General features: G+C 34.1%; 2 protein-coding genes across 2 annotated transcripts; one reads left to right on the top strand and one right to left on the bottom strand.

The window, feature by feature from the left end:
* Positions 1 to 362: 362 nt before the first annotated feature.
* Positions 363 to 2,817, bottom strand: LOC132044728 (GATA transcription factor 1). Its single transcript, XM_059435263.1, has 2 exons — positions 2,510 to 2,817; positions 363 to 1,298 (listed from the first exon to the last, which is right to left on the bottom strand). Exons 1-2 carry the CDS (start codon positions 2,678 to 2,680, stop codon positions 645 to 647), a joined length of 825 nt encoding a protein of 274 aa, XP_059291246.1. The 5' UTR covers positions 2,681 to 2,817; the 3' UTR covers positions 363 to 644.
* A 13,083-nt stretch (positions 2,818 to 15,900) lies between these two features.
* LOC132044641 (protein PAM71-homolog, chloroplastic) lies at positions 15,901 to 24,503 on the top strand. The gene is made up of 10 exons (XM_059435176.1): positions 15,901 to 16,189; positions 17,836 to 17,995; positions 19,148 to 19,331; positions 19,772 to 19,819; positions 21,745 to 21,841; positions 22,816 to 22,979; positions 23,155 to 23,220; positions 23,753 to 23,803; positions 23,887 to 23,991; positions 24,076 to 24,503. The coding sequence occupies exons 1-10, from the start codon at positions 16,036 to 16,038 to the stop codon at positions 24,139 to 24,141; spliced, it is 1,095 nt and encodes a 364-aa protein (XP_059291159.1). The 5' UTR covers positions 15,901 to 16,035; the 3' UTR covers positions 24,142 to 24,503.
* Positions 24,504 to 26,513: the final 2,010 nt, after the last annotated feature.

Below are 26,513 nucleotides of genomic sequence, written 5' to 3'. Positions count from 1 at the left end.
AAAGAAAACTAAGATAGTCCTCAAATCTGAGTTTCAGATTTGTTGAGCAAACAATTCTTCAGCTTCAATAATCAAGACGAAGTCTGCTGAGACTATAATCGTTCACCAGCCTGTTCAACAGCCACTATATATATCATGAGAACTCTGCATATGAGTTCCATCTTCGTCTTTTCTTCACAAATAAACAATACATTGCAGAATGCTTCATAGGCAAAAGAAGTATATTACAAGACATTCATTACATAAAGGGGTAAACCAAAGTAAGATGATCAAACCCCTCAAACAATTAGAACACTTAAACCTTCAAAACTTCTATCTTGAGCAAACAGCAGCTTCTGCAATGTTAAAACATTTCCAGCAACTACCACAAACATCATTCTCAAGATAAAAGTATCATTTCCAATTCATGCAAATGACAAGGTAAGTAGATGGAACTTAAAAAAAAACAACCAAATCTTTGTTAGGAGCTCTTCTTTCTGGATTTCTATCTTAAAAGCATAATAAAAACACACTAAGTTCAAAATTCCTAGAGGATTTTGATGGAAAAACCAAAAGAAATCACTGACCATCAAGACCATTACAACAAAACCCTAGAGTCTATGCTAACTATAGTAAAAGAAGAAAAATGTCCTGCAAATGACTCACTACGGTTCTACCCTATATCCACAAGCTTCATGAATCAACATTCCTCCCACTCCAATCTTATGCTTTCTCATCTCCAACACCTTCCGGTGCGAATTGGAATGCACAGAAGCCGAGAAAGTAGGGCTATTCGCCGGGCGATACTCTGGCAACAGCCTGCCCGACTTATAGCGGACCCCACAAGCATTACACAGCGTTTTCGGCCCAAGAGGACCTGCCCGCCATTGTGGGGTCTTATCAGCTCCACAATGTTGGCACCTCCTCCCAATGCTAGCAGCACTCTTAGCTGAATTCATCGGTAACGAAAGCAATGGCTCACGTTGCTTAACGTTCTTGAAACTCGGCTGATTCACCGCCAGACAACGCTGGGTTGGCATGTCAGCAAGCCCGCCTCTTCGTCTTCTGCGTCTTCTCTTGCTCCGTGCACGAACAGGGTAATTAACCGGGACTTTCAAGTTGCCACAGCAACTCATATACGCGTTTCCAGCAGCAACACCATTGCCACCACTGTGGCTGGTGCTGCTGCTATTCTCCAGCACCGAAACCGGGCTATGGCGATCAAATACAATGCTCGGGTTATCGGAAAGTATGCCAAACTCTATTGCTGGAAATGCATCCTTGTTTGACAGCCATTCCAATTCTTCCTCTACACATTCCTGCAAAATGCACTATGTTAATAACCTCAACTGAGCCAAACAATAACGACAATACCATACCCAGTGTTATCCCACAAGTGGTGTTACGCAAACCTTACCCCTACCTTTGTGAGGAACTGAACCAATTATTTCAAAATCATAATCTGTAAATCTCCACAATTTTATTTCTAACTTTTATTTTTAATATTCACTTTAACAAGTGCTCAATTTTCAGGATATTATTCTAAAAAATAAAAAAATAAAAAAATAAAAAACTTTAGTGTTTTCTTTATAAATTAAAGGATGAAAATATCTAGGAGGGTATCTAGTAATTTTCTTAGGCATAATAATTGTAGACAGTACAAGGAAGAAAATAAAAGTCAAAATTTCCAACTGGGGACTGTACAATTTTCAACTTTGACAAATTGGGTGTAAATAGATATTGATGTTAGGGACAAAAATGTCTTTCAACATAGTAAAATGCAAGTTGAAACGGATATGCCACATTTATTTGTCCAGCTCAGACACATAATGACAGCCAATGCTCCAATCATAAAAGCATGTTCTAGACATTCCAAAATTCCTAAAGTAACCCCACTTTATTTTCCAAAACTTTACATTTCCTTCATTAAAAAAAAAAAAAACCCCAAATTGTCTTAAGAATTTTGTAAATTAATTTATTAAACATGATTATGTTACGTTAGGGTTTCAAGGGCAAAATAGTCCAAACAAATAATCATTTCTCCTAACGCCTCCCAACTTTGTTTTCCCCCACAACCGTTTCAAAACTGCCCACCTTTTCCGCATCAATTTACCAAAATACCCTCCAAGGACATACCGTAAGCCATCTCTTTTGACTCAACCATGCAACACAAAAAAGGTAATTTCACCGCCAGACGTCTCGTGTTCGAGCCCAAAAATTAAAACAGCTATCCTAAACAAACCTTTTAACGCGTATTTAAATTAGTCGACCCGGTAAACAAATTAACAAGGGTAGGGTCAAAAGGGTAATTTCACCACCAAAAATTAAAACTCTTTTCACAATGAACCTTTTTATTCAGGCTTACTTAACGCGTCCAAGGTCAACTCATCCGAGTCAACTCACCAAAAAACCGAGTCACAACATTTCCGGCCAAAAATAAACTATGGGTCTCACCCCAAAGCCTCAAAAAGGACTAAAAGAGATTAAAAACAGAAAATAAAGAGTATTGAAGTGTAACTTTAGGACTTACAGGGTGGTTAACTGAAGAAGAAGAAGAAAAAGAAAGGGGGTCATTAGTAAGGGTAGTTAATGTTTTATCATCATGTTCATCTTCCAAAGAGAAGTTGAGAAGGTCATCATCATCATCATCAACCATGAAACATGCAGCAACATTTGTTGGGTCCAAAGCCTCCATTTTCATTTTTTTGTTTGTTTGTTCACAAGAAAGAGGAAACTGAAACAAGGGTTTGTTTTGGTTTGCTTTTGTTTAGAGAGAAAAGAGAAGAAAAAAAAATGGGAAAAATAAATAAATAGTTGAGTGGCGTGGGTGGGTGGCGAGAAATTAAAGAGAGAGAGATATGGTTTCTCTTTTTTATCTCTTTTTGAGGAGGAGTATTATTATTATCAATAAAATTGTGAGTTTTCTTTTTGTAACTTTTAAATGTTCTTGGAAGAAAATAGCACTTTTGGTTGCTCGATTATTGATAAATTTTAATTTTAGTCCTTGTGATATTTGATTAGGCAAATTTAACCTTACTTTACTTGGAATGTGAACGTTTGATGTCTTTGTTTGTAAGTTATCACAGATTTTCTGAAGTATTAATTGGTCAACTATTTAATTAGTGATGTGTTATATTAAAGTTGTGTATTTGCTCCATATTTAAGGATAGTCTAATTCGAAAAGAGTCTAAATATAACAAATTTTCTACACAAAGGGACTAAAATGACACATTTTAATTAATTGAAGACTAGATGTGCCTAATTGAATATCACAAGTACCAACATCAGAATTTACCCATAACTGAAGGACCAAAAGTGTTATTGAATGGCAAGTGAGAAAATGGACTTGTAATTGTTGTAGTAATGATTAATCATTTTATCCTTCAACGTCAATCTATCATGCGAATCTGAAATAACTAAGTCAATATCTCGACGACATTTGAATTAGTTGAGTCAATATGTCGACACAATTTGAATTAGTTGAGTCAATTTCTCGACGCAATTTGGATTAGCTAAATCCAAAAACAGGTATGAATATTGGGTAAAATAAAAAACAAAACATTAATAATAAATAGAGATATTATTAAAGTGAATATTTTATTTATTAATCATAAATGTTACATGTCTTAGATACACAAGAAAAATATTACATATAATTCAATCTCCTATTTAGCTTTTTTTTTTCCGCATTTTATGTTTAGATTTTCAATGGCGAAAATTCACCCAACCAAATAATTTAGCCAAAATAGTTATAATATTAAAGTAAAATATATATTATTTAATTATGATTAAGTGATCAATATGCATAAGGAAGATATACATATTGCATTGATTGAATTGGTGTAAATACTTGCAAGTAAACTTATACTGTTTTTAACCACTGCATTTCTCTTTTTTTACTGTTCTTTTAACTCCCTTCATATACACTCAAATATTCAAATAAAGAAAATTAAAACTAACTTCTAAAAACTTTTGTATAATTATGATAGACCAATTGGATAACCATTTTAAAGAAGTCTTCAAAACTGCATGTGTTTTTTTATTACATGCATAAAAAGGTTGGAAAAGAAAAATCTATGTGAGGTTGGAGTTATCTGATGACTGAACTTTTATTTTATGTAGCATAACAATTTTGAGTTAATCCTATTGTTTTAACTTTTGAATATTGAATAAATCTAATTTTGTTTCAACTTTGAATTATTTTGATTTGTCACATGCATCACATTTATTATATCAAATCAAATGAAAGGAAAAAAGCATTAACTTTGCCTTAATTTTCATTCAATTACTGTTGACCTGAATAAATTATTAGAATCTTCATATATTTAAATTAAAAGTTAAGAAGCAAATATGTCTCCTTAGGTATGAAGTTATTCCTAGTTTTGTATTCTCAATGTTGATGTAGCAAGAATTATTATGATTGAATTTCATTTATTGAGATTTGTTGCAAAATTTATGCTAAATAAAGGTCAAAATACTAATTTTGTCGCGATTCAAAAAAAACAAAACCTCTTTTCCTTTATATCTTAAATGTGAATAGACAATTGGATGAGCATTGCGAAAAATCTGAAGTAGAAAATGCTAATTTTTCTTCTTTTTTATTTTTATTTTTATTTTTTATATATGATTCCAAATTTGAAATTCTATGGGCACAACTTTTTGATTTTGAATTTTGACTCATTTAGATAGGAATTTTGTCATTTATAAGCATAGCTACCATCAAAAACTGCATATTGGAAATTTTGTGTTCATTATGATCTTTTGAAATTCAAAATTTGAATATTATATACATGACTTGTGGACAGGAAATGGATTCATGTAAATATATCGAGAATAATACGTTTAAGGAATGAAATCTTTTTAGCAAGTTGTGACCATTCTCATATATTTAATTTATTATTCATTAGCACTCAAAGAGAAATGTAATTTTTCTTGGCATGAATATAATATATGTATTGATGTAACAATCCCAATGCGATTTAATTTCTGTACATTGATTTTTTTTTTTTTTTTTAAAAAAATACAAATTTGAGAAGGTGTTTAGAATGTGGAAAGGAGATCAATGCCTAGTTTCAGCTTAAGGAAAATGAAACAAAATTGCATCCATTCGAATTCATTTCCCAATAAAGAAATCATTTAGTTAATTAATCACTCAATAATTTAAGTTATTTTTTAATTGATATAAGAAGCAATGTCAATAATCCAAATGACTACACTACGCTACATGACAAATGAAAGTATCAAAGTACACTGAACGTTTGCATGAACATGAACAATGCCTGTCTTGTTACTTGTTATAATCTTCACATGGTTAGGATACGATTGCTAATAAATCCAATTACAAGGGTATTTATGTCTTTTCGTAGAATGCGGGCCGCTTACGTAACGGGCCGGGCGATTGCACCGATGTGTCTTTGTTCCCATAGGCTCCAAATCACACGTCATTTAGCCAATAATAAACTGACACGTATTTTTTGTTTTGGCTTACATTTTAGAAAAAACTTTGACTCCCCGACACCGCACGTGGCGGCGATAATCTTGTGAATTTTTGTGATCCCTCAAATTGTCATGATATGGGAATTTTAATTGAAAGAAAAAAAAACAAGTATTTTAATTTCCTTTTTCCTTTTTTTTTTTTTTTTTTTTTGGGAAAAAGTTTGAAATGGGTGAGTCAAAGGTTTGAGTTATACTTCCTCAATCCCAATTAATGTATGCACAATTTCTTTTTTAATTTATCCAAAAAAAAAAATTATCTTTTTATATTTAGAAATAATTTAAATTTGTGAGATGATTTAGCCTATTTGGCCAAGCTTCTAAAAACAGATACTTTTGGTTAAAAGCAGTTTATGTTTGGCCAATTAATTTAAAAAATCTTTTGAGTGATTAGTGTTTGGTGGCTAAGCTTTTTTAAAAGTCTTCCTAAATGTATTTTTCAAAAAAGTCTTTTCAAAAAAGTATTTTTGGGAAAAAATTATTTTTTTAACTTCGAAAAAAGCTGTTTTTCTTTCTTCCCCAAAAGCGCTTATTTTTATAAAACGTGACCAAACACTCCTTTTTTAAAATAAGCACTTATTGAAAAAATAAGTACTTTTGGGGGAAAAATAAGCTTGGCCAAACATGCTATTATAACCACACAAATATTTAAGATTAATTTGGACCACAACTTTCAAAAGTCTTCTCTTTTTTTTTTTTTAAATCGTGTCAAATTAAATGGTGTCACATAAATGGACGGAGAGTAATAAATTGAAATTGAATAATAAATTGAAATTGAAGTTACAGAGTTTTAAATTGGAGAAGGGAATTGAAGAAACTTTTAGACTTTTCGGCGCAATAAAATTGTAATATTACCCGGTCGGAATGCAACACGAAGAGGGTTTTTTGTTTATGTACTACTAACTATTAAGGTTTATAATGTGAAATTAGTTATGTGCTGTTAATGCGATAGATAATAATATATAGAGATTATTATTTACTTTAAAAACGTATTTTGTCTTCAAATACTCTACATATTGTTAAATCACTTCAAATATTCTTATATCGTATTAATGCGAAATGTAGGCGAGTGCCTATCTAAAATGCCTCTCGGCCGCGGGTAGAGGTAAGGTTTTGCAAGACATTCTGACGCTCCTCAAACCCCACTTTGTGAGATTACACTGGGTATGTTGTAGTTGTTGTTGTATTCCATGCCGTATAACGTAATAAATAAAATTATTACATAAGTTATGCTTGTATAGCTTCATATTGTCAACTAAAATATTGCAATTTATATGCAGTTTTTAGTTACCAACTAGACACTATTATAAGTATATATATATATATATATATATATTTTTTTTTTTTTTTTGTAAAATTAATTTCTATATTTGTTACTATTATTATTTTATGTAAGAATCAGTTTGCCAATGCAATCAATCAAACAACTTCATAATAGTGGGAAAATATGAGAAACTCAAGACTTCAACTACTGATAATGAGATAAGAACCTAACTAGCACTTTATAAGATGGATAAAAAAAATTATCCGTACTTATGATTTACACCAAATGATACTAATATTGTGATTAAGTCATAAATTAACTTAAAAACATGTATTGATTAACTAACTATAAAGATAGTTTTGGATTAGTATAAATATCGGGGTTCGAGTAACTTCTTATTGTATAAGATGTATGTTATCCTGTAAACTATAAAACCTGCTATTTTGAGCTAAATTTCATCGCACTTATTGTGTCTATGAATTCTGTAAAAGAAAAAGATAACGGTCAAAGACACATCTAGAGTATCACTTTTTTTTTTTTAGTTTCGAATTGAATTATTAGGTGTGAGAGTTTTCTACCTAAACTATCACCAACTAATTTGCAAAACACACTTCAACTATTAGTTGTTCACTTTTTCTACTTAAACTATCACCAACTAATTTGCAAAAAACACCTCAAGTAATTAGTAATAGTTTAGGTTAGAAATTCTAACACCTAATAATTCCGGTAGAAAACTAAAAAAAAATTGGTGATACTTAAGGTATGTTTTTGACCCTTAATCCTAAAAGAAGTGAAGAATTTCTTGCCAAAGTTGTGATTTTCCTATACATTCCTCTTAATATTTCATTTTTCATTTCTAGTACTTTACAATTTGAATCCTTCTATTTTGTCCCTTAATAATTAATTTTCAAAAATGTTCTTTGTAGGGGTCCACTTGCATGTTCACCAGGGCCCCACCACGTTTTTGAACCTCCGTGATTAGTTTGAAGCCTGCAACTACTCTCCCATTTTGCATGTGTGCGTTGCATTACTGTATTCATTATATACAATATTTAAATTTAAATTCGAGTACTAGAAGAAAATCACTTGTACTTAGTGACCCTCCACTCAATTATTGGTTAGTCAAGGAAAGATCTTAGGAGTAATACTTTTTTCTTGTTCACAAAAGTCAATAGAATTTTTGAATTTATTAGATATTTTAACTTTTAGTTTGCTATAACACTCATCAAGGAGGAGGGTGGGCCGACGAGGACAAGTCACAAAGAATGGTAGACAGGTTCCTAGGCTGGCGAGCTTCTAAAGTAGGGTGCATATAATATTTTAGGCAAATTCTTATCGGAATGGGAGAAGAAAGTGAAGCATTTTACAAGGCATAATACAAGTTCACATGATACATGTATTTTTGCGTTTGATAATGACATAGTTTAAAGGATAAATTAGAGATGTCTGTTGAGTAACAATACGTGTCATGAGCTTGGTTGGTGACAGATATAATTTTTGAATGTACATTGTTGTCCCTTCTTCTAAGTTGATTAGCAATCATATAAGCCTCTACAGTTATTTGACTGTAAACAACTTTTTCTCCCCGGTAAAGCTGAAGCTACAAGAACAACAAAGTCTACATTCCTCTTTTGCTTTGTTGACAACGAGTATAAGTGGTTCTAATTAATTAGATTTTTTATTTTTAAAGTTCAATTTTCGTTCATCACGTATTTCTATATTCATTTATCTTGTATCACTCATAAAACAAATAGTTTTATTTCACTCTTGATTTATATGACGTTTTCTCCATTTGGTACTCTCAAAAATATTTAACACCAGTCAAGTACTAATATAAACCAGCCAAATATATAAGAAAAGCATTGGAAAAAGCGGTACAAAATGGATGGAGAAAACTTTCTCTCTTTTCTGATGCGAAAGGTGTAGTAGATATCTTAAAGAAAACTATGAAGGTTACGAGGGATGTGGATGTTGTTTGTGAAGATATTTGGAACATGTCCTCAAGTCTAGATCATGTTGTGTTTGTATATATTCCTAGAAGGTTTAATGTTGTTGCTCATAACTTAGCTAAGCTTTCAATTTCTTTGTTGCACGAATTTTCCTGGGAAGCAATATTCCCCTTTTGGATTGTCCATGATATTGTACGTTGCTTTGGACATATAATGTCCATAATGAATTAATAGATGAAGCTTTCAGTTGGAAAAAAAATAGTTAAAAAAATCGACATATAAACACATGTTTCGACGCAATTTAAGTAAGGCCGTGTGATTTGGAATCATGATTTCATATTTTGATTTCAAATCAGCGTTTGTTTATGAAGTTTGCACTAAAACTCAACTTCAACGTACTTCATATCATGATTTCAAATCCCAAATTCTCCAAAAATTAGGATTTGGGATTCCAAATGTTACACCCCATATCCTAGAACCAAGGCTAGACTCGTATCGTTAGAGTTTTAACGGAAATTTTATAAGGTTTGATCGTTTTGCAAAAATAGTTGACAGGCCTACTTCGGGCATCCATAACCCCTTGATTAGTTAGGAATTTGGAAAATGTCTCTAGATGATAGTTGTAGTACGTAGAAATATCTTTCCAAGCATATAAGGATCAGGCCAATCGGAGATCGGAGCAAGGAGATATGACCGTCGCAAGATGTCTAATAGTAAGGTGCTCAAGATTCGATAGAATCGGCTAAGTTTATGGAAGGTCTACGTTCCATCCCAATTTAGTGACAATCTGTTGAGTATTTGAGAAAACGTAAAACATTTAAGTTGTAGATCTGTGAAATATCTTTCCAACGGTATATTATGGAGCTCAAACGGACATGTGAATAAAAAATTATGACCGTTTTACTAACCAGCGATAGGATGTGGCGCTAACTGCGTTTCACAGGTTCTGTCTGCGGCGCAACCAGCATTTCACAAGTTGAGCACCAAAAACCACATCTTGCTATCACCATCTACGATCGGACTACGTCCAGCAGGTCACACCTGTGTCTCGCAGGTTGTGTCGCAGGTCGTCTCGGCTATAAAAGTACATATGGTGAAATTTTCGAAAATAATTCATTCCACTTCGTTTTTGGCCGATTTTTTGAGGAGGAAAGACTCTAGAACTTCCCCAAACCTTCTAAGGTGAGTTCTTCCTCAAACCCCAAGTATTTTTTCCAATTGATTATAGCTTTGAATTAGTGATTATGGACTCTAAGTTCTTGAGAGATAAGTTAATGGGTTAGTTAGTAAGAAGCCTATGAACTATTGTATGGTTTGGATTGTTGACTTAGGGTTGTTGCAATCATATGGGTGATGAAGAATGATGTTAATTATGTCTATTTGAGGTTGTAGAATCACCTAGAAGCAAGAGGTTGGGTAATTGGATGAAGAAACACCATTAATGAAGGTTGTGAAGCTTTATGCCCACCAAGTGTTTGATAAAATGCGTAGATGACCAAAGCATGAGTATACTTGCTAATATTGAATCCCTTTGACTTGTATTGTTATAGATTAAGGTTGAAAGGGTTGACGAACATTGTACTACATTTAAAAGCAGGAAGTTAAGATATGTGAGACTAACTCTCTACTTGTGGGAATGTTAATGATTCTCCCTACGCTATGTTTCTTTTTACAACGTTACGAATTGCCTCAGAAATATAGTTAAGCTTAGTTTCTTGAATAGTTGCAGAACTTCTATTCTCTAGTTTCGTAATTCATTCATGACTTTCATTCTGAATGTTGTGAGCTCAGTACGTAATCAATATGGACTTGTGTTTCATGCCTATGAGTCTCAGTCTAAAATACTCAATATGTTATAAACAGTTAAAGCATCAGTTCTCATAATCAATTCATGAATACATGTCTCAGTCTAGTTCTATTCAGTAGTTCAACATCATGTAACTCAGTATGATTCAGTATTCCAGTATCATGTAACTCAGTATGATTCAGTATTCTAGTATCATGTAACTCAGTATGATTCAATAGTTCAGCATCATGTATTGCAGTATGATTTTCAGTTCCTGATTTTAAATCCCTGAATGTTGAACACCTATATTTGGGCCTGAGGCCGCAGTTTATGCATCTTTAGGCCTGAGGCCACAGTTATGTATACGTATACTTGGGCCAGAGGCCGCAACTTGTGCACATATATATTGGGCCTGAGGCCGATTATTTACTCAGATAAACAAGTGGTTTCTCATTCGTAATGCGAGTACTTATGTTGATTTCGATTCTGGTTTAAAGACTTATTACATGTTTATTGATTTAGACTGCCTTTTCCCCGAGCACCCTACTTACAATTCTTTCATTCAATTGCTTTACATACCAGTGCAATTCAAATGTACTGACGTCCTTTTCGCCCAGGGCCTGCATCTCACGATGCAGGTGATGGTTCATAGGTTGACGATCCAGAGTGCTAGGATTATCGTACTAACTAGGTGGTGAGCCCCAGTTCTTTCGGGGCATTATTATTACTTTGATGCGCATTTATAGACGACAAATCGGTTTTTGGTACTTCATTAGAGGCTTCATAGACTAGAGTAACGATGCTTAGACGTAGTCGCGTGTGCTTTTCATGTTAAGATATATTGGCTACGATTATGCTTCGTACTTATATTAGTGTTTCCGCACTTTGATTATGTATCATTCCGTACTTTCGCATATATCGCATGTGTTAGTTTATTTTTCGCATTCGGTATGTTATGATACCACATGTATTGATTGATCTGATGGCTGGTTCGGTCGGTCACATGTAGTCAAGCACCGGGTGCCGTGTTACTTTCAGGCCCAGGTTCGGGGCGTGACACCAAATCATGATTTTTTTTTTAATGGAAAACTTGACTCAAAGTAAGCAATGCATACGTTTGTCTTCTCGGTCGTCTAATCCAAAATGCGGTGTGAAGAGATTGTTAGTACCATGTGGGAAGATTACATTAAAGGGTAGTTACACTATAATTCATGTTCAATTTTTCTTCTTATTGAACTAAAGTTCGATAAATAGATGTATTTGTTAGAATTGACTTCAAATGGCGTATTAATTTTGTTATGAACTATTGTTTGCTCATTTGATAAGATTGTATTAGAATTGGGGAAGTTTTGATAGTTCACAACTTGTGGTGTTTTCATGTTTATGAAAAAAAAAAATAGTACAACTTGAGAAACAAAACTTCAATTTCAAATCAACATGATCTCAAATCATGTCCAAACGGAACCTAAGTTTGGAATGTAAAAAATGAAATTGTCACCTAAAAGTACATTATAGATGAAGAATTTCAATTTTAAATCATGCACAAACGACAGACGCTCGAACCTGTCGTCATACCTACAACTGCAGGAGCGGATCTACTAAGGGTGGAGGGAGTGCCACGCCACCCGCCCACCTGTATCGAAATTCCGTATGTGTGTGAATATAGGAAAGTGACTAAATACAAAAATTGGCACTTTGATTAGCAAATAGTTGTCCGGTGGCACTAGCAAAGTCTGAGTTTTCTGCATCCAGCACATGGGATCGATCCTCTCATACTACATTTTTCAAAATCTACTCTGTCTACATTTAAAATTTACAGGATATTTTACTCTCCTCTTTTCTTTCTTTTCCTTGTTTATTCATTTCTTTCTTTTTATTTGTTTGCTGCTGACAATTTTTTTTTTCCAATGAGCTACTATTGACTTTGTAAATTTAATTAATTCTTGATTTTGTTTTATGGTTCAAAGTGTTTACTAAGTTTTTGTTTTGATTATGTAAAAATGCATCAATGAATTCTAATTCTAGTTTTAATTATCTATTCTTGAGTCAGAAGATAGCTCCAGAATATGAAAATTCGTCAAGGACAATTATAAATGAATACTATATTTTTGATATAGAACGTAATACTATTGAAGTTTACGCTTTGTTCAAAATTCTCATAATTATTAAATTATTTCGTTTAGTAGACTTGTCCATATAAATCGAAAAGACGAATAATCCGAACCGAAGTTAAGAAAAAATCAAGTCAAATCACAAAAAAGTGTGGTAATCAATTCGTCTATGTATACCCAAAAATTGAATAACTCGAACCGAAAAATCGAATAACCCGAACCAAAAAACGAACAATCCAAACAGAAGCTCAAAATAGATCAAGTCGAAGTCTAAATAGTGTGGCACCCAAAACCTTAAAATCCTGGATCCGCCTCTACTCACAAGAGCTGTCTGTAGTTTATAGCAAGGACAATGTTCGAGGCGGAGCTAGAAATTGAGGTTTGTGGGTTCCGAATTCAAACCTTTAAGTTACTGGGTTTTAAATTACTAATTTATACATATTACGTAAATTTCTTAAGACAAATATAAAATTTGAATAAAAGCTTGTGGGTTCGGCCGAACCCGTCTTCGACATTGGGCTGCACCACTTATGTCGACTTTGGTAAGAAAATACAAATCTGTTTGTGGTACTTATTGAGCGCAGTGAATTAACTACCATGTCTTAACTTTTTTGGGTAATCGAACTAACGCATTTAATTTGAAAAGGCTGCACCCATTAGTGTTGGTTTGAAATGTTGCGAAGGGGAATGTATACCATGTCATCTTAGAATCTGGTTCTCCATATAAATTGTCAATGAAATTCTGGAATTGATAGGTCATGGGATGGTAGAGTATAGAAATGTTCATATTCAACAATCAACATATTTATCTGGAGGGAATTAAATGACCTGGGAACTTTTTATCCTCAATGACTTTTTAACATTGATAAGTTTTTGATTCCATTGAAGTAGGCTTTCAATGTAAGCTGAGACTTCATCTCACCCTATGGGCTTATGAGTCAATAACATTTCCATAGTTTTTATCGCCAAGACTTATACTCTAGCGATATCAGTGGGAGCCTATCACGCAAGAAGTGTGCCCATGTGAGTTCAATTTCCATCATCCCCTTCCTCTTACCCTTCCCGATCCCTAAATAATTACCTACGCAAAAATTTTCATAGGTGGTGCAAACATTTGAAGTAGCTAGTGAACAAATAAATAAATCAACATAATAAGTTAATAACAAACTATGTCATTCTTTATAGTTATATCCAATTTTTTCATTCTGCTCATTGTGTATATATCAACGAAGCGATGTCCCATAACGACGCTTAAGGCAAGGTATATTCACCCCTATACCCAATGTGATGGAAGAAAATTAGAAAAAAGAAAGAGAAGGTCCATGGCTTTAATAAAAAGAATGTAGGAGTTCCAACAATCTTCATAGTCACTTTAGTTCTTCTACAATCAAAGTATAGAATTTTCTCCTGTTTATCGATACGGACCAGAAGGGTAAAGCAACTTAATATTAGTTCCAGGACATGATAGTTTAACCAACAAATGAATAAATTCTCATATAGGTTTCCTTAGTAACTTCTTTAGGTTTTTAGCAACAAAAATGCTAACATGATAATGACTATATACCTACATAGTAAATAATTTTTTTTTCTTTAGGTTTTTGGTTAAAATGGATTGGACCTTCTTTAGGTTTCCTTGGATAAAATATTATTTTCAATATCAACCTGAGCTTCTTAAAAAAAAATTGACAGACTAGCTATCGAGAAGGGTAAATTTGAAACGTGACACAGTCAAGTCTGCTACTGTCAAGTAAACGAAAGAAGAAGAAAAAAATACTAACATGATACTAGTTTATACTTATATACATATAAATTTGATAGTGTACGAAAATGTTAAGATCTGAATACCAATTTAAGAACCCATTCAGAAATTCGAGCTCAAATGTGATTTTCGAAGACATTCGACGACCTAATTACCTTTAGGTTTGAGACACCCAAAAGCCATTGTGTATATTATTCTATTGTAAGTGTAAGCTAATAATGACTTTACCTAGTCCTAACTTGTTAATCTATGGACACTTTACTTTCACCATCTCCTATTTTCACTAAGTTTGTTTTCAAAAGATTGTAGATATTCTCAGAGAACTTCCTTCAACGTAATTTTATAAAAGTTCAAAAATATGTCTTATACATTCAATTATTGTGGTGTGACACCTACAAACCGGTGCATTTGAAGGTGTCCAACTCCAGAATAGGAAAAAAAAATTGAAGATACTCTTTGAAGCAATATTCTTGATAAATAATGCAATCCTTTGTGTATGATTCTTGTCCTTCTCACCTATTCTATCTGATATATCAAACGTATTTAGCATGTACCATGCTTTTGGAAATTGAATGGTCTGGAGATTTAATATTGTCACTTGGTCAACTTCATTGATTAATAACATGAACATTCTTGATCAAATGTCCATTGGAGCTTTAAACTAAAATTAAAAATATTAATCCCAGGAAACACAATGTAGTGTTCTACTTTTTTTTTGGTTTTTAAGGTTATTTTAAACTCTCACTATTTCATTTTACCTCACACTATTTTCTTATTAGTTCGTTTAAAACAAAATGACTTATTCCTATATATTTGACAACAATAACTTTAAATACCCTTAATGACATGCTCTTTTAACCAAAAAAATCGCATCCAAATTTAAAACTACAAGTTCTAAAAGCACTTCGTTTTTTCTTAAACTCCGCGCTCAGTCAAACACAGAAAATGCACAAATAACCACTTTTTTAGCCCCTGAAATTGAAAAATAACACCGATTGTCTTGGAGTTTCACCTTTATAATTTGAAGCTCCATTACAACAACTATTCTCCAAAATATAATTGTAAAGTGGCCGATGAATGCTATTTCTACTTTAAATACCTCCACATAACTGGGAATAACGTAAGCACAAAAAAAAAAAACTCAAAGGTGGCAAGAAACCGAACCGAACTCAAAATGAAGAAATTGCGCGAATTTCTCTTCAAATGGGCTGGTCTTTACTTTTTGTCCTTTAGTAATCGAACTTATTCGGGCATGAGTTCTCGAAGGATGCAGGTCATAGCTTGTGAAATATTATGATGCGAAAATACAAACTTATGGCCGCAAAAAAATTGTTTGTTATGAAGGCCAAAAAATAAAGACCTGCACAAAATAAGGACAAAAGTGCCAATGACCCACTCAAAATTGGGCTAACAATCCAGCCCAAGGTGAAGAAAAGTTAATCCAGCCCAAGTCCACATCCTCAAAACGACGTCGTTAGGAACATGATCAGTTTATCTCAAAAGATCCATAATGGCACGTGGCATCCACAAAATCCCAAGACTACACAGGAAATTCCTAATCAGTTCTATAGTTCTTTGTTTGCAAAATTTTGGTTACAATAACTAATTTTGTGAAGTGTACAAGAAAATCTCAATTTACAGATGAATTTATAGTTAAAAAAAATATTTTTTTTGTGTTAGTAGAGTTAAGAAAAATGCAGGGCTTAGCTCTTCAAACATCTAATTCTATAGCATCAAGTTATGGGAAAAGAAAGATTTCATTTTTGAATGTGGTGGATTCTTTGCCTAGCAAACCATCAATACCCATAAGGACAATTTTGCCTAGTTCATCTGCATATTCATCTTTATGTAAGTTTCTGAACACCCTTTTCAATTTTGAGTCCAAGAATTTGATTTGATTAATTGATTTGTGTGTATGCTAGTAGTTAAGTGAATTTAGAGATGCCCCATCTAAAGTTATGAGAGATTTGGCTTAGTTATAAATGAAACAGTATGCTGATTGAGGAGTTGGATGTTGCCATTTTGGCTATGCATAGTGGTTTAGCTTCAGTGTGTGTGGCATAGAGGTGAGGTTACAACAGTCATACATGGAAAAAAGAAAGGAAAAAAAATTCAATGAGCAACCAAGGGTGTTGCCTAGTGGTTAATGCGTGGATGAAAATTATGGGAGACGGGGTTCAAATCCTAGTAGAGACGATAAAATGCTAGGTGATTTTCTTCCATCTGCATAAGTTTTGGTAGGCAGAGTTACTCAATAGTTGTGCTAGTGGGTGGTAGTAGGTATCCGGTGGAATAGTCCAGGGTGTGCGCAAGCTGGCATGGACAAACACTGTTAGCAAACATTCGCTCCGTCCCATAATAAGTGTCACCTTAGCCAAAAACACAAATATTAAGAAACTAATAATGCAATGTGAAGTTTATTAAATTATCCCTATATAATACAAATAAACTACTTTTTCCTCTTATTAGAGCATGCACAATGAGTAATCCTTTTGACATTGGGAATCCAACAATACCAAGTTACTATGTGGCTTTTCCAGTCATCATTTAGATGTTACTTTAACTTGTCAGTTTTTGTCTAAGGATAGAGTTGGAAAAAACTAGCCAATTTATGTCTTGATTTCCTAAGGTGACACTTATTATGGGACAACCTTTTTTTGGCTAAGGTGACACTTATTATGGGACGCAGGGAGTAAACAAAAACACTCAATGAATCTGCATAAAAACTAGAAGCTTTAGGCCTTCTCTGGCAGGGACGGATCTAGAGGGTCAATTACGGGTTCACGCGAACCATTAGCTTTTACCCAAACCTGCACATATATTACGTTATCTAAAAAATATCTAACTTGAGATCACTATAGGAATCCACAAACTTTAAATCCAGGATCCACCAACTTTAAATCCAGGATCCACCTCTATGTTCTGGTGTTCCTCTTTTGGTTTGGGGAAGGTGGCCAATTTTTAATTAGTCCAGTTTCGTGCTTGTTTGTTCAATTTAGTTTGACTGCTATTCAGTTGGATTTGTTGCTTTATCATGTATTCAGTTAGAAAAATGTTATGAACAAATCATGGTCAAAGACAATGTAGATTGACTAATGGTGGCTAGGTGAACTAATTCAGGAAAGAGGGGGAGCATTAGTGTATCAGATAGATTTATGGCTCAAGATGATTTTGACATTATGACACCTGCCAATTGCTACTAAATGCTACATAGATGAGGGCCTTTGAACTCTATATTACTTCAACCCTTTTAAGTGATTCCAATTATAGAATGAAAGACGCCTTAAGCTAGTAAATGAATTCGCTTAATATTAGATGTGAGATGCCTCGTTTCTATCAGATAAACTTTCTTGATCCCACCAAGATAATTTCTGAGACTGTGATCATCACATTTTAATATTCCTAGTAGAATTAGATTCTTTTCTTTTTCCCTTCCCGATTGCTACATCTTCTTGCTCTATTTCGTTACTGACTCATGCTTCTGTTACTTCTAGTAAGATGTACAGGGCTGCCTAAGTTGCGCCAAAGGCATAGCAGAATTATTCCATATGCATCTAATGTTGGTGTTGGATCTGGAAGTTTCGAAGAAAGTCAAGGAAATGAAAGCCAAAATGATTCAGTTAATCAGCCATCTACTGATGGTTCATCGAAGATGTAAGCTTTATAACTTGGCAATTAAATAACGAGAATTTCCATCCACAAATAAATCGTGAAAGGTTTGTTAGATGCTTTAAATTTCTTTTCTGTGTTAGGAGCATGTTGTTAGGCAACAAGTATATGGGTAGAGGATGATAAACAGGTAAATCTTTTGTAAAGGGTGCTAAGAGTAAGAGTGTATTTGGTTTGTGGGGCACATATTATCCTGCCAGTGGCTGGATTTACCAAAAGTGCCATGTTTAAGTATTTGATCCCGTTAAACCACACATTTCAAAGATGATTGGAATTAGTCGAGGTACGTGCAAGCTGGCCTGGACACCAAGATTATATATATATATATATATATAAAAAGATGATTGGATGATAAAGTTTAATGGCTTGTGAAAGTTTACGGGGGATGAACTAATATGATGTGAATGAACTTGTCTTGGAATGCTAGCAATTTGGTGTCAAGGAAAAAAAGCACAGTACCAGTCTTCTCTGATTAGTCAAACAACATAAAATTGCACATTCAAATTGCTCGATATGACAAGTATATCACCTTAATGCCGGTTGATCAAAAGTTTATCATCTATCAACGTCCAAAAATACCTCTATTTTTCGGCAAGTGGCCTATGTTTAGGGAGTTCTTTTGGTTACATAATAAAACTATGGGGAAAAAAAAAACATGAATGAAAAAGGAGCATCTATAATGACTACAACCCTCAGTGGAATTACAATTACATTTGCGATTACGATTCTTTCACTTCAAAGAATGAAAAGAAAAGGTCCACACTGCAATCATATTTATCTTTTCAAAAAGCAGCAGGGGTTGGGGGTGCATTGGAGATCTTCCACACCAAAAGATTGAAGAGGGGGGAAGCTGATCCCATAGAGAGGTGGAATTCAATGAGAAGTTTTAAAAGGGGGGCCAGCTAAGAAGTGAAATGAGTCTGATTCTAGCTTTAGCAATGTTTATGTGATGTTACATCATGTATTAAGTTATAGAATCCTAGTCTTTTATTTGTTGAACATAATGTCTTTTGAGTTTTTTCTATCCTCATGCAATTCTTAAAATGAGGAAATAGGTTTCATTTTGACAGCAATTAACTAAATGGGAACTTTCACAATATCTGAAACTTATGTATGCTGACCTTTAATGAATGGCAGTGAGGCACTTCCAAGTCAAATTCCTTATCCTCTCTCTATAGCACTTGTGCTATGTGGATGTGCTTTAATATTTTCACTGATTACCTTCACGAAAGGTGGACCTTCATCACTCGTTGCAGCTTTTTCAAAGTCAGGGTTCACTGCTGCATTCTCGTTGATATTTGTGTCTGAGATTGGAGACAAGGTAAATGGAGAGATAGGCAGAATATGCTATATTTATTACCTTTTCCTGAACTTCTGACTTTTTCTTTCCCTTTCATTGCTGTTGGATTTTTCCCTTTTCATATATTTTTCCAATAGGGATAGTATGAGTGATCTTAGACCTGGCTATGACAATTTATCACATAGCGAGCAAAAGAAATTGTGTAACACATAATCATGGCTAAGCCTCTATGCATCAATAAAGAAAAGTTTCTTTCATTTGTGTCTTCTATTGAAAATTTTGATGCTTTCAGAATGAACCTTCTGACCCTGCAGGCCTGTACATGAGTCCACTGATATGAATGTATTCTCTGCTAATTGATTGGGTTATTTAGTCTGGGCTCTGCTTTTGTCCTGTCCTAGTTTTGACTTGTTGTATTCAAAAAATCTAACTAGTTCTCTCTTTCATATGCAATTCAACAGACATTTTTCATTGCTGCTCTCTTGGCCATGCAATATAAGAGAATACTGGTATGAACTTTTGCCTTCCTTGTCCTTTACTTAACCTTTATTATCTGTTTTTCATTTATGGAATTGCAACTTTCTTGCTTTGGGACTGCCTCACTAAATAGGGTCTTGGCACGTCCAAGTTCAACGTGCTAAAGTGCTTATATTTTCTTCTTTTCCCAATGCTGACTCCACAATGGTATTGTTTCCATTCTATGGGCAATTTTATTTATGGGATATGCTTTGGTATTCTGTCGCTAACTGCCCCCAACTTTACCAAGGATGAAGTAGGAGAATACCACAGTACTGGAGAAGCTTAGACATTATTGTTCTTTCTATTTCTGTTTCATATTCTTTTGAAGGCATTATTAAACTAATAATATGAAGGAACATTTTATACGTTCAAGGAATGGTAGAGGTCTATTGAATTTCTAACAAGCATCTTCTTCCATCATTTTGGAACATGCTCGGGGAAAAAAGAGACTCCTTCCCCCGGAATTAGTCATTTTAAGATGTGCCAGGAATGACGGAGCTAGAGTAACTTCCAATGGCATAAACCAAGAAGGAGACTTAGAGAAGATCTTTAAGTATGATGCGTTCATGTAGGTTTGTAAGTCAATATCAGTATAAATCCCCTGTATCTTAAATTCAAGTAGATAACCCTATTCACAGTGTACGTCCAATAAACATGATAGTTATTCTTCTAAGATGCTAATGACCTTGTCCATTCATCTTTGCCCTGATAATGAGGGAAAACTCTTGGGACAACATTTAAGTTGTCTTTAGAACAACATGACATTTCAGCCTCAGAGTAAATCTCAAATGTTTAGTATTGATTGATTAAATTATCTCAGAATTGATTGACTTATCAATTGCAGTCTCATTATTGATCAAAAAAATAATCAATTGCTTTCCCAATAACTAAATCATTCTTTTCCTTTCTCTTTTGGGCAAAATGGGGGACATGGGGGATGGGGATTCTGCTCCCTGAGGAAATCATCTTAATTCATTCTTTTATATATCAAAATCTTCTATGAAGGATTGTTCCGGCACTCAGTAAATGATCACTCTTGCTTTCCCAATAACCAAATCATTTGATCTATTATAATTGTAATTGCCTGCATTGACTTCTGAATTAAAGAAGAAATTTGTTGTATGGCGAACATATGGTTTAATTTTGAGTGGGTCCTTATGCTTTATTTTCCGTAGTCTATTGTGTAAGACCTGGTGAACCGCAATCATCAAAATTGATTCTGTAAAAAATAAATAAATAAAAAAGTGGTTACTGGAAAGGCAAACATGAAATTAGCTCCAGATTGATCTGAGAAATTCTAAACAAGTATTCCGTACATTTACTCAAGGTCAACTATTCTTCATGCTTAGATAACAGTGGACGAGCTAACACGACGTCAAGTATTGGCCCTAAGGGTATTGACCCTAAGGATATTAAAGTTTTAAGAGAATAAATGTGAATAATTGCGACTGAACTTAGGTGTATCTTGGAAGCAATCCACTTGAAGGTTCCATACCTAAAACTTTCTTTTTTGTATCTTGTAGCATTCTTTCTTTATAGGTACCATTCTGCCAAAATTTTGACGATAAGGATCCTAGACTACAACCATTTGGTGGTTGCAGGATCTGTTTGTAGAACTACTGATCAAACTGAAAAGGATGCAATCTATTTTCCCTCAACTTATAAGTATTTAGGAGTTATAATCTAGCCTAAATTGAAAGTAAGTTAAAAAATAGAAATACAGAAACTTGTTGAAATATAAAAATGTGGCTTAATATAGTCAGCGTGCACACAAGTTTGTAAATTGAATATTGATATTGTATAAATGCTATTCGGTGTTAGTATGTCTTGTATACTGTGATATGGAAATGTAATTCTGTAGTCACTTTTGTTGTAGTCAATACTTGATCTTACTTCAATTGCATCAATTGATCAGGTCCTTTTGGGATCGATGGGCGCTCTTTCACTTATGACAGTCTTCTCTGTCATAATAGGACGGGTCTTTCATTCAGTACCTGCTCAGTTTCAAACAAGTAAGTTAGACCTTGGGGACGGTTATTTTTTTTTTATTATTGGTCTTCTGATTGGCTCCTTGAGATCTTTATGTATTGGCACATCCTTCTTAGCATTTCCTTTTGTTGAAGCATATTTATCCTTAATTGGACTCGTGTTCTCGGAAAGTAAATGCTAAATATGCTCAGTAGTTGGTCGAAAGCTTACTGATAAGCTGTAAGTCTTGTTTGGGTACATCATGACTAGCTGATCAAGTATGCCGATGCATTGGATATTATGACTTAACATTCTCTTGGCAAGTTCGGGTCATATAGTGCTTCCTACTCTAACTGCATGATAATGTCTCTTCCGGTGTGGCCTAGTGGTCAATGAAGTGGGTTGAGAACCATGAGGTCTCAGGTTCAATTCCCGTGGAGGCAAAACCACTAGGTAATTTCTTCCCATCTATCCAAGCCTTGGTGGATAGAGTTACCTGATACCTTTGCTGGTGGGAGGTAGCAGGTGCCTCGTGGAATTAGTCGAGGTGAGCGCAAGCTGGTCCGGACACCACGGTTATCAAAAAAAAAAAAATTAATAATAATAATGTCTCTTCTGATGTATAGACTACAGTGTCATACTGTTATTTTTATAGTTTGTCTCTCCTATTGCACCTTCTCATGCACATGGAAACTGACACCAAACCCTTTTGCCCTCCACAACCACTCAAGTTAGACAAAAATCCAGAGCTTGCAATAACCTATATTTCTTACTCGATTGCATTTCCCTCAAAGAATTTGAAGTTTCCCTCCTAACATCCAGAAGATGCACGCTGGTATGTTATCCAAACTGATTTGAGCTCCTTTATTTTCTTCCCTTACCAGCTAGAAACAGCCTCCTTCACTGTTTTGGGATGCAGACCCTAAATTGCCACGTACCATCTTTTGTTTGTGTGTAGTTCTCCTTCTTGATATTTGCTTTATATTCATTTAAAATTCCTAATTGTTTTTCATAACAGCCTTGCCTATTGGAGAATATGCGGCTGTTGCTCTCTTGTTCTTTTTTGGGCTCAAATCAATTAAAGATGCATGGGATCTTCCAAGCAACGATGTTGAGACTGGTGAAAAGGGTAGTCAGGAACTTGATGAATTTGCAGAAGCCGAGGAGCTTGTGAAGGAAAAGGTGAACAATCTGCTGAACGCCACTCTTAAATGCTGTTTTATTCTCTTGAGTATTCTGTGCTTCCAAATGCTTTTGACGTCAGAACTTGTATTTGTGCGAATGACTTCTTTCTCTTTCCTGTCTCCATATTTGCACCACTTGCATTTTCTAACGATTTTATAGATGTCTATTTCAGGCATCGAAACGGCTCACAAATCCACTGGAGATTTTGTGGAAGTCTTTTAGCCTTGTATTTTTCGCTGTAAGTATCTTTTTCTGGTTGCAACATTGTTTATTTTCTGCTTTATTTTTCAAATCAGGAGAGTAGAAGTTATGGGTTTATCCAAAATCACTAGCTATAGCTCAAAGTCTAAATATGTTTAAAAAAAATCCACAAAATGAGTACAAATTATGGATTTCGAACCTAGTAAATCAAATGAGATGTGGTGAATTTCGAACCTGAACCCAAAAGTTCAAATCCTGGATTCGCCCTTGATTGCAGAACTGGTGATATTCAAGATACCAAGAAACCAATATAGAGTGCAAACTTTCCATACTGCAACATTAATTTACTAAAATCAAGCCATCTGTATCATTGTATACCTGCTGGGTATATTAATAATCTTCATTTAAGTTCTTTGAGCGAGACATGGAAGACTAGAAGTAGTTCCTGTGGGTTCGTTCACAACATTGAAGTCTAGAAAATTTTATGTAACTATATCCTGTTGCTAAAGAATATTGAGACCTGTTGTAATATTCAAGTTAGGAATCTAAATGCGTCCTTTGCTTCCTAGGAATGGGGTGATCGATCAATGCTTGCTACAATAGCGCTTGGTGCAGCTCAGGTACCGTTTCTATGAAATTCAATGCTAACATTATGTTTTCGTATCTTTCCACAAAATTCATTTCCAAAATCTCTATTTTGCAGTCTCCATGGGGCGTGGCAAGTGGTGCCATTGCTGGACACCTGGTTGCTACATCTCTTGCAATACTAGGAGGAGGGTTTCTTGCCAATTACATTTCGGAGAAACTGGTAAGCCAGAGCTTTTAAACAAAATATCCGCTCAGAACGATTGTATTTTGAATTCTAAGCATCTTCATCTTGGTTCTACAACAGGTTGGTTACTTGGGTGGAGTCCTATTTCTAATATTTGCTGTTGCCACTTTCTTTGGAGTCTTTTAACCAAGTTTCATAGAAGAGAAGACAAAATCGAGAAATTCTAAGAAGCCTATTAAGACCGGATAGATACTCGAGAAAACGCTAGTAGTAGATGGCAGGAAATTCCTGATGTACCACAGATCAGTAACATGTTCATGTTTTGGCATAAAGCACCACATTCTTGTACTGTAGGATAAGTAGAAGAAACTATATTAGTGGTCCTTAGGCAAGCAATCCTATGGCCTCCATCAGAAAATTTTACTGACAATTGATGCCTTACCATGATTGTTGTACAAGTTTTGTATGAGTATGTGAAAGAATCAAGATTTCTGTTCTTTCTGTTGTAATAAGTTCTATCGGTTAAAATTAAGAGAGACAAGAAGTTATACTGTTTTTCTGTTCCCAAGTTGGCATTGTTAAATGTGCTAATTTAAATAGAAGAGAACTTATTCAACTTTGAAATAAATTGTGATGCACTTAAAATTTAGGACTATCATTGTGTCATAAGTAGAGTTTTAAACTTTTAGTCAAGCTTCTTGTAGATCTGCCCAAAAAAAAAAAAAAAAAAAAGTGAGCCTGAAAATGTATAAGTTTAAAAGAGAAAAGAAATTCCTTTCATCTCACTTTATGTAATCATATTTAATTGGATGCGAGTTTAAGACGTTAATTTGACATCTATAGAGAGTGTGTTATGAAATATATTATGGATGTCCATATCACAAATATAATGCTTCCTCCACCATGTTAATGGCTCCTCCATTTTCCTCCACCATCTTAATGGCTCCTCTACTATCTTAATGGTTCCTCCATTAATTCATATATTAAATGTATATGTATCACTATAAATAGAGGCATAAGTTTTCATATGAAATGTACTTGTAATACATCTTGGAAGAACAATAAAATCTCTTCTCTTTGTCACTCTATTTCTATGGTTTTCATCCTTTGATATTGTGACTCTTTTAGCTTCATTTTATAACACGTTATCAGCACGAAGTTCTAACCAATTGAGATAGTAAAATGTTGCCAGTAGCATCCTTAAGTGTTGATAATACCGTGGCTTTATGCGAGGGTTCCAGGTAAGTAATACTCTTCAATATATTCACTGAATACTTTTGTAAACTCTTCAAGATAAAATACACTTTAGTCATCGAATGTTGAATTTTTCACGTTGCCATGTCTAATAGCCAAAACATCTTTTATGTTGTTCCATGTTTATCACGAAAGCTTATATGCCATATTTGGAATCCAAATTTAATTCACGTATGAAACAATCTTATATATGGATGGGTATGCTGACGTTATAAACATGGATATTTTGATCTCTATATGGCTGGATTCCCTTTTTAGGAGTGGTTAATCTATGCTTTGTTATACTGCTTGAACGTGTCCAGCTAAAGTCATGCCCTAGATCCCCTTATTTATATCTTTGGAATTCTTCAAGTTATACACCTTTGATTCTAACTATGAGTTAAACAAATTTGCTAGCACTTGACGAACTTGAATAAAGAGAAATCATTATTGCTCCCGAAAAGCAATACGTGACGAGGCATCAAAATTATGGTTGATGCAATTTTTGGTTACTGTCTATTAATATGTAAATTTATTCTATAGTAATTTTGTAAATTTAATATATCACGGTGCTACATATTAGCTCCTAAAGTAATAATTGCTTTGAAGTCAGGTATACTCTGAAAGATATGTTAGAGAACAATTCTCTAAATCATATATATGCCTGGATTTGTTCAAGTAACAATATCTTAAAAGACATTCTAAGCTATCACAATTTGATATGTTTAAGGCCCGCACGTTCGCATGATTGTGTTCCATTTTTGAAGAATGAGAACTTTTGATATAAGCTATAAATATAGATCCATTCCCCGAAGTGAATGTGATAATATGTAGTAATGCCTATAAATATAAACGTGCATTTGATTGTGTAAATATCATGATCCATCTCTGGTAAGAGGTAGAATAATTGAGAAGAAATATTCGAATATTATATGCTTTACTCCCGAAGTGGTAAAACTTGAAACTTTACTCCCGAAGCAAGAAACTCGAAACTTTACTCCCGCGTAAAGAATTATCAAAATATCTGAGAAATACTCTGAAGCAATGTCTTCTTGTGTTTGAACAAAATAACGAGCTATTGATGAGCGTCGTATTTCAAGCACATTTAAACAATTAGGTTTCATTCCCCGAAGTGAATGAAGAAATACCACAACCTGTCTCCTGGAGAGATAAAATACCAGGAATGTAGATGTTATATTTTTGTATGAAATTCAGACATTGCTACACGTACCTGTCGTACGTCGAAACATATTAAAGTATTATTCTAAGGAAAAGGGAGCAGAGTACAATGGTTCTGCTATAACCACATTAATACATTATGGTTA

This window comes from Lycium ferocissimum, chromosome 1 (assembly GCF_029784015.1).
Source record: "Lycium ferocissimum isolate CSIRO_LF1 chromosome 1, AGI_CSIRO_Lferr_CH_V1, whole genome shotgun sequence".
NCBI lineage: Eukaryota > Viridiplantae > Streptophyta > Magnoliopsida > Solanales > Solanaceae > Lycium > Lycium ferocissimum.
Note: the sequence above shows the minus strand (reverse complement) of the source record. Positions and strands in the feature narration are given on the sequence as shown.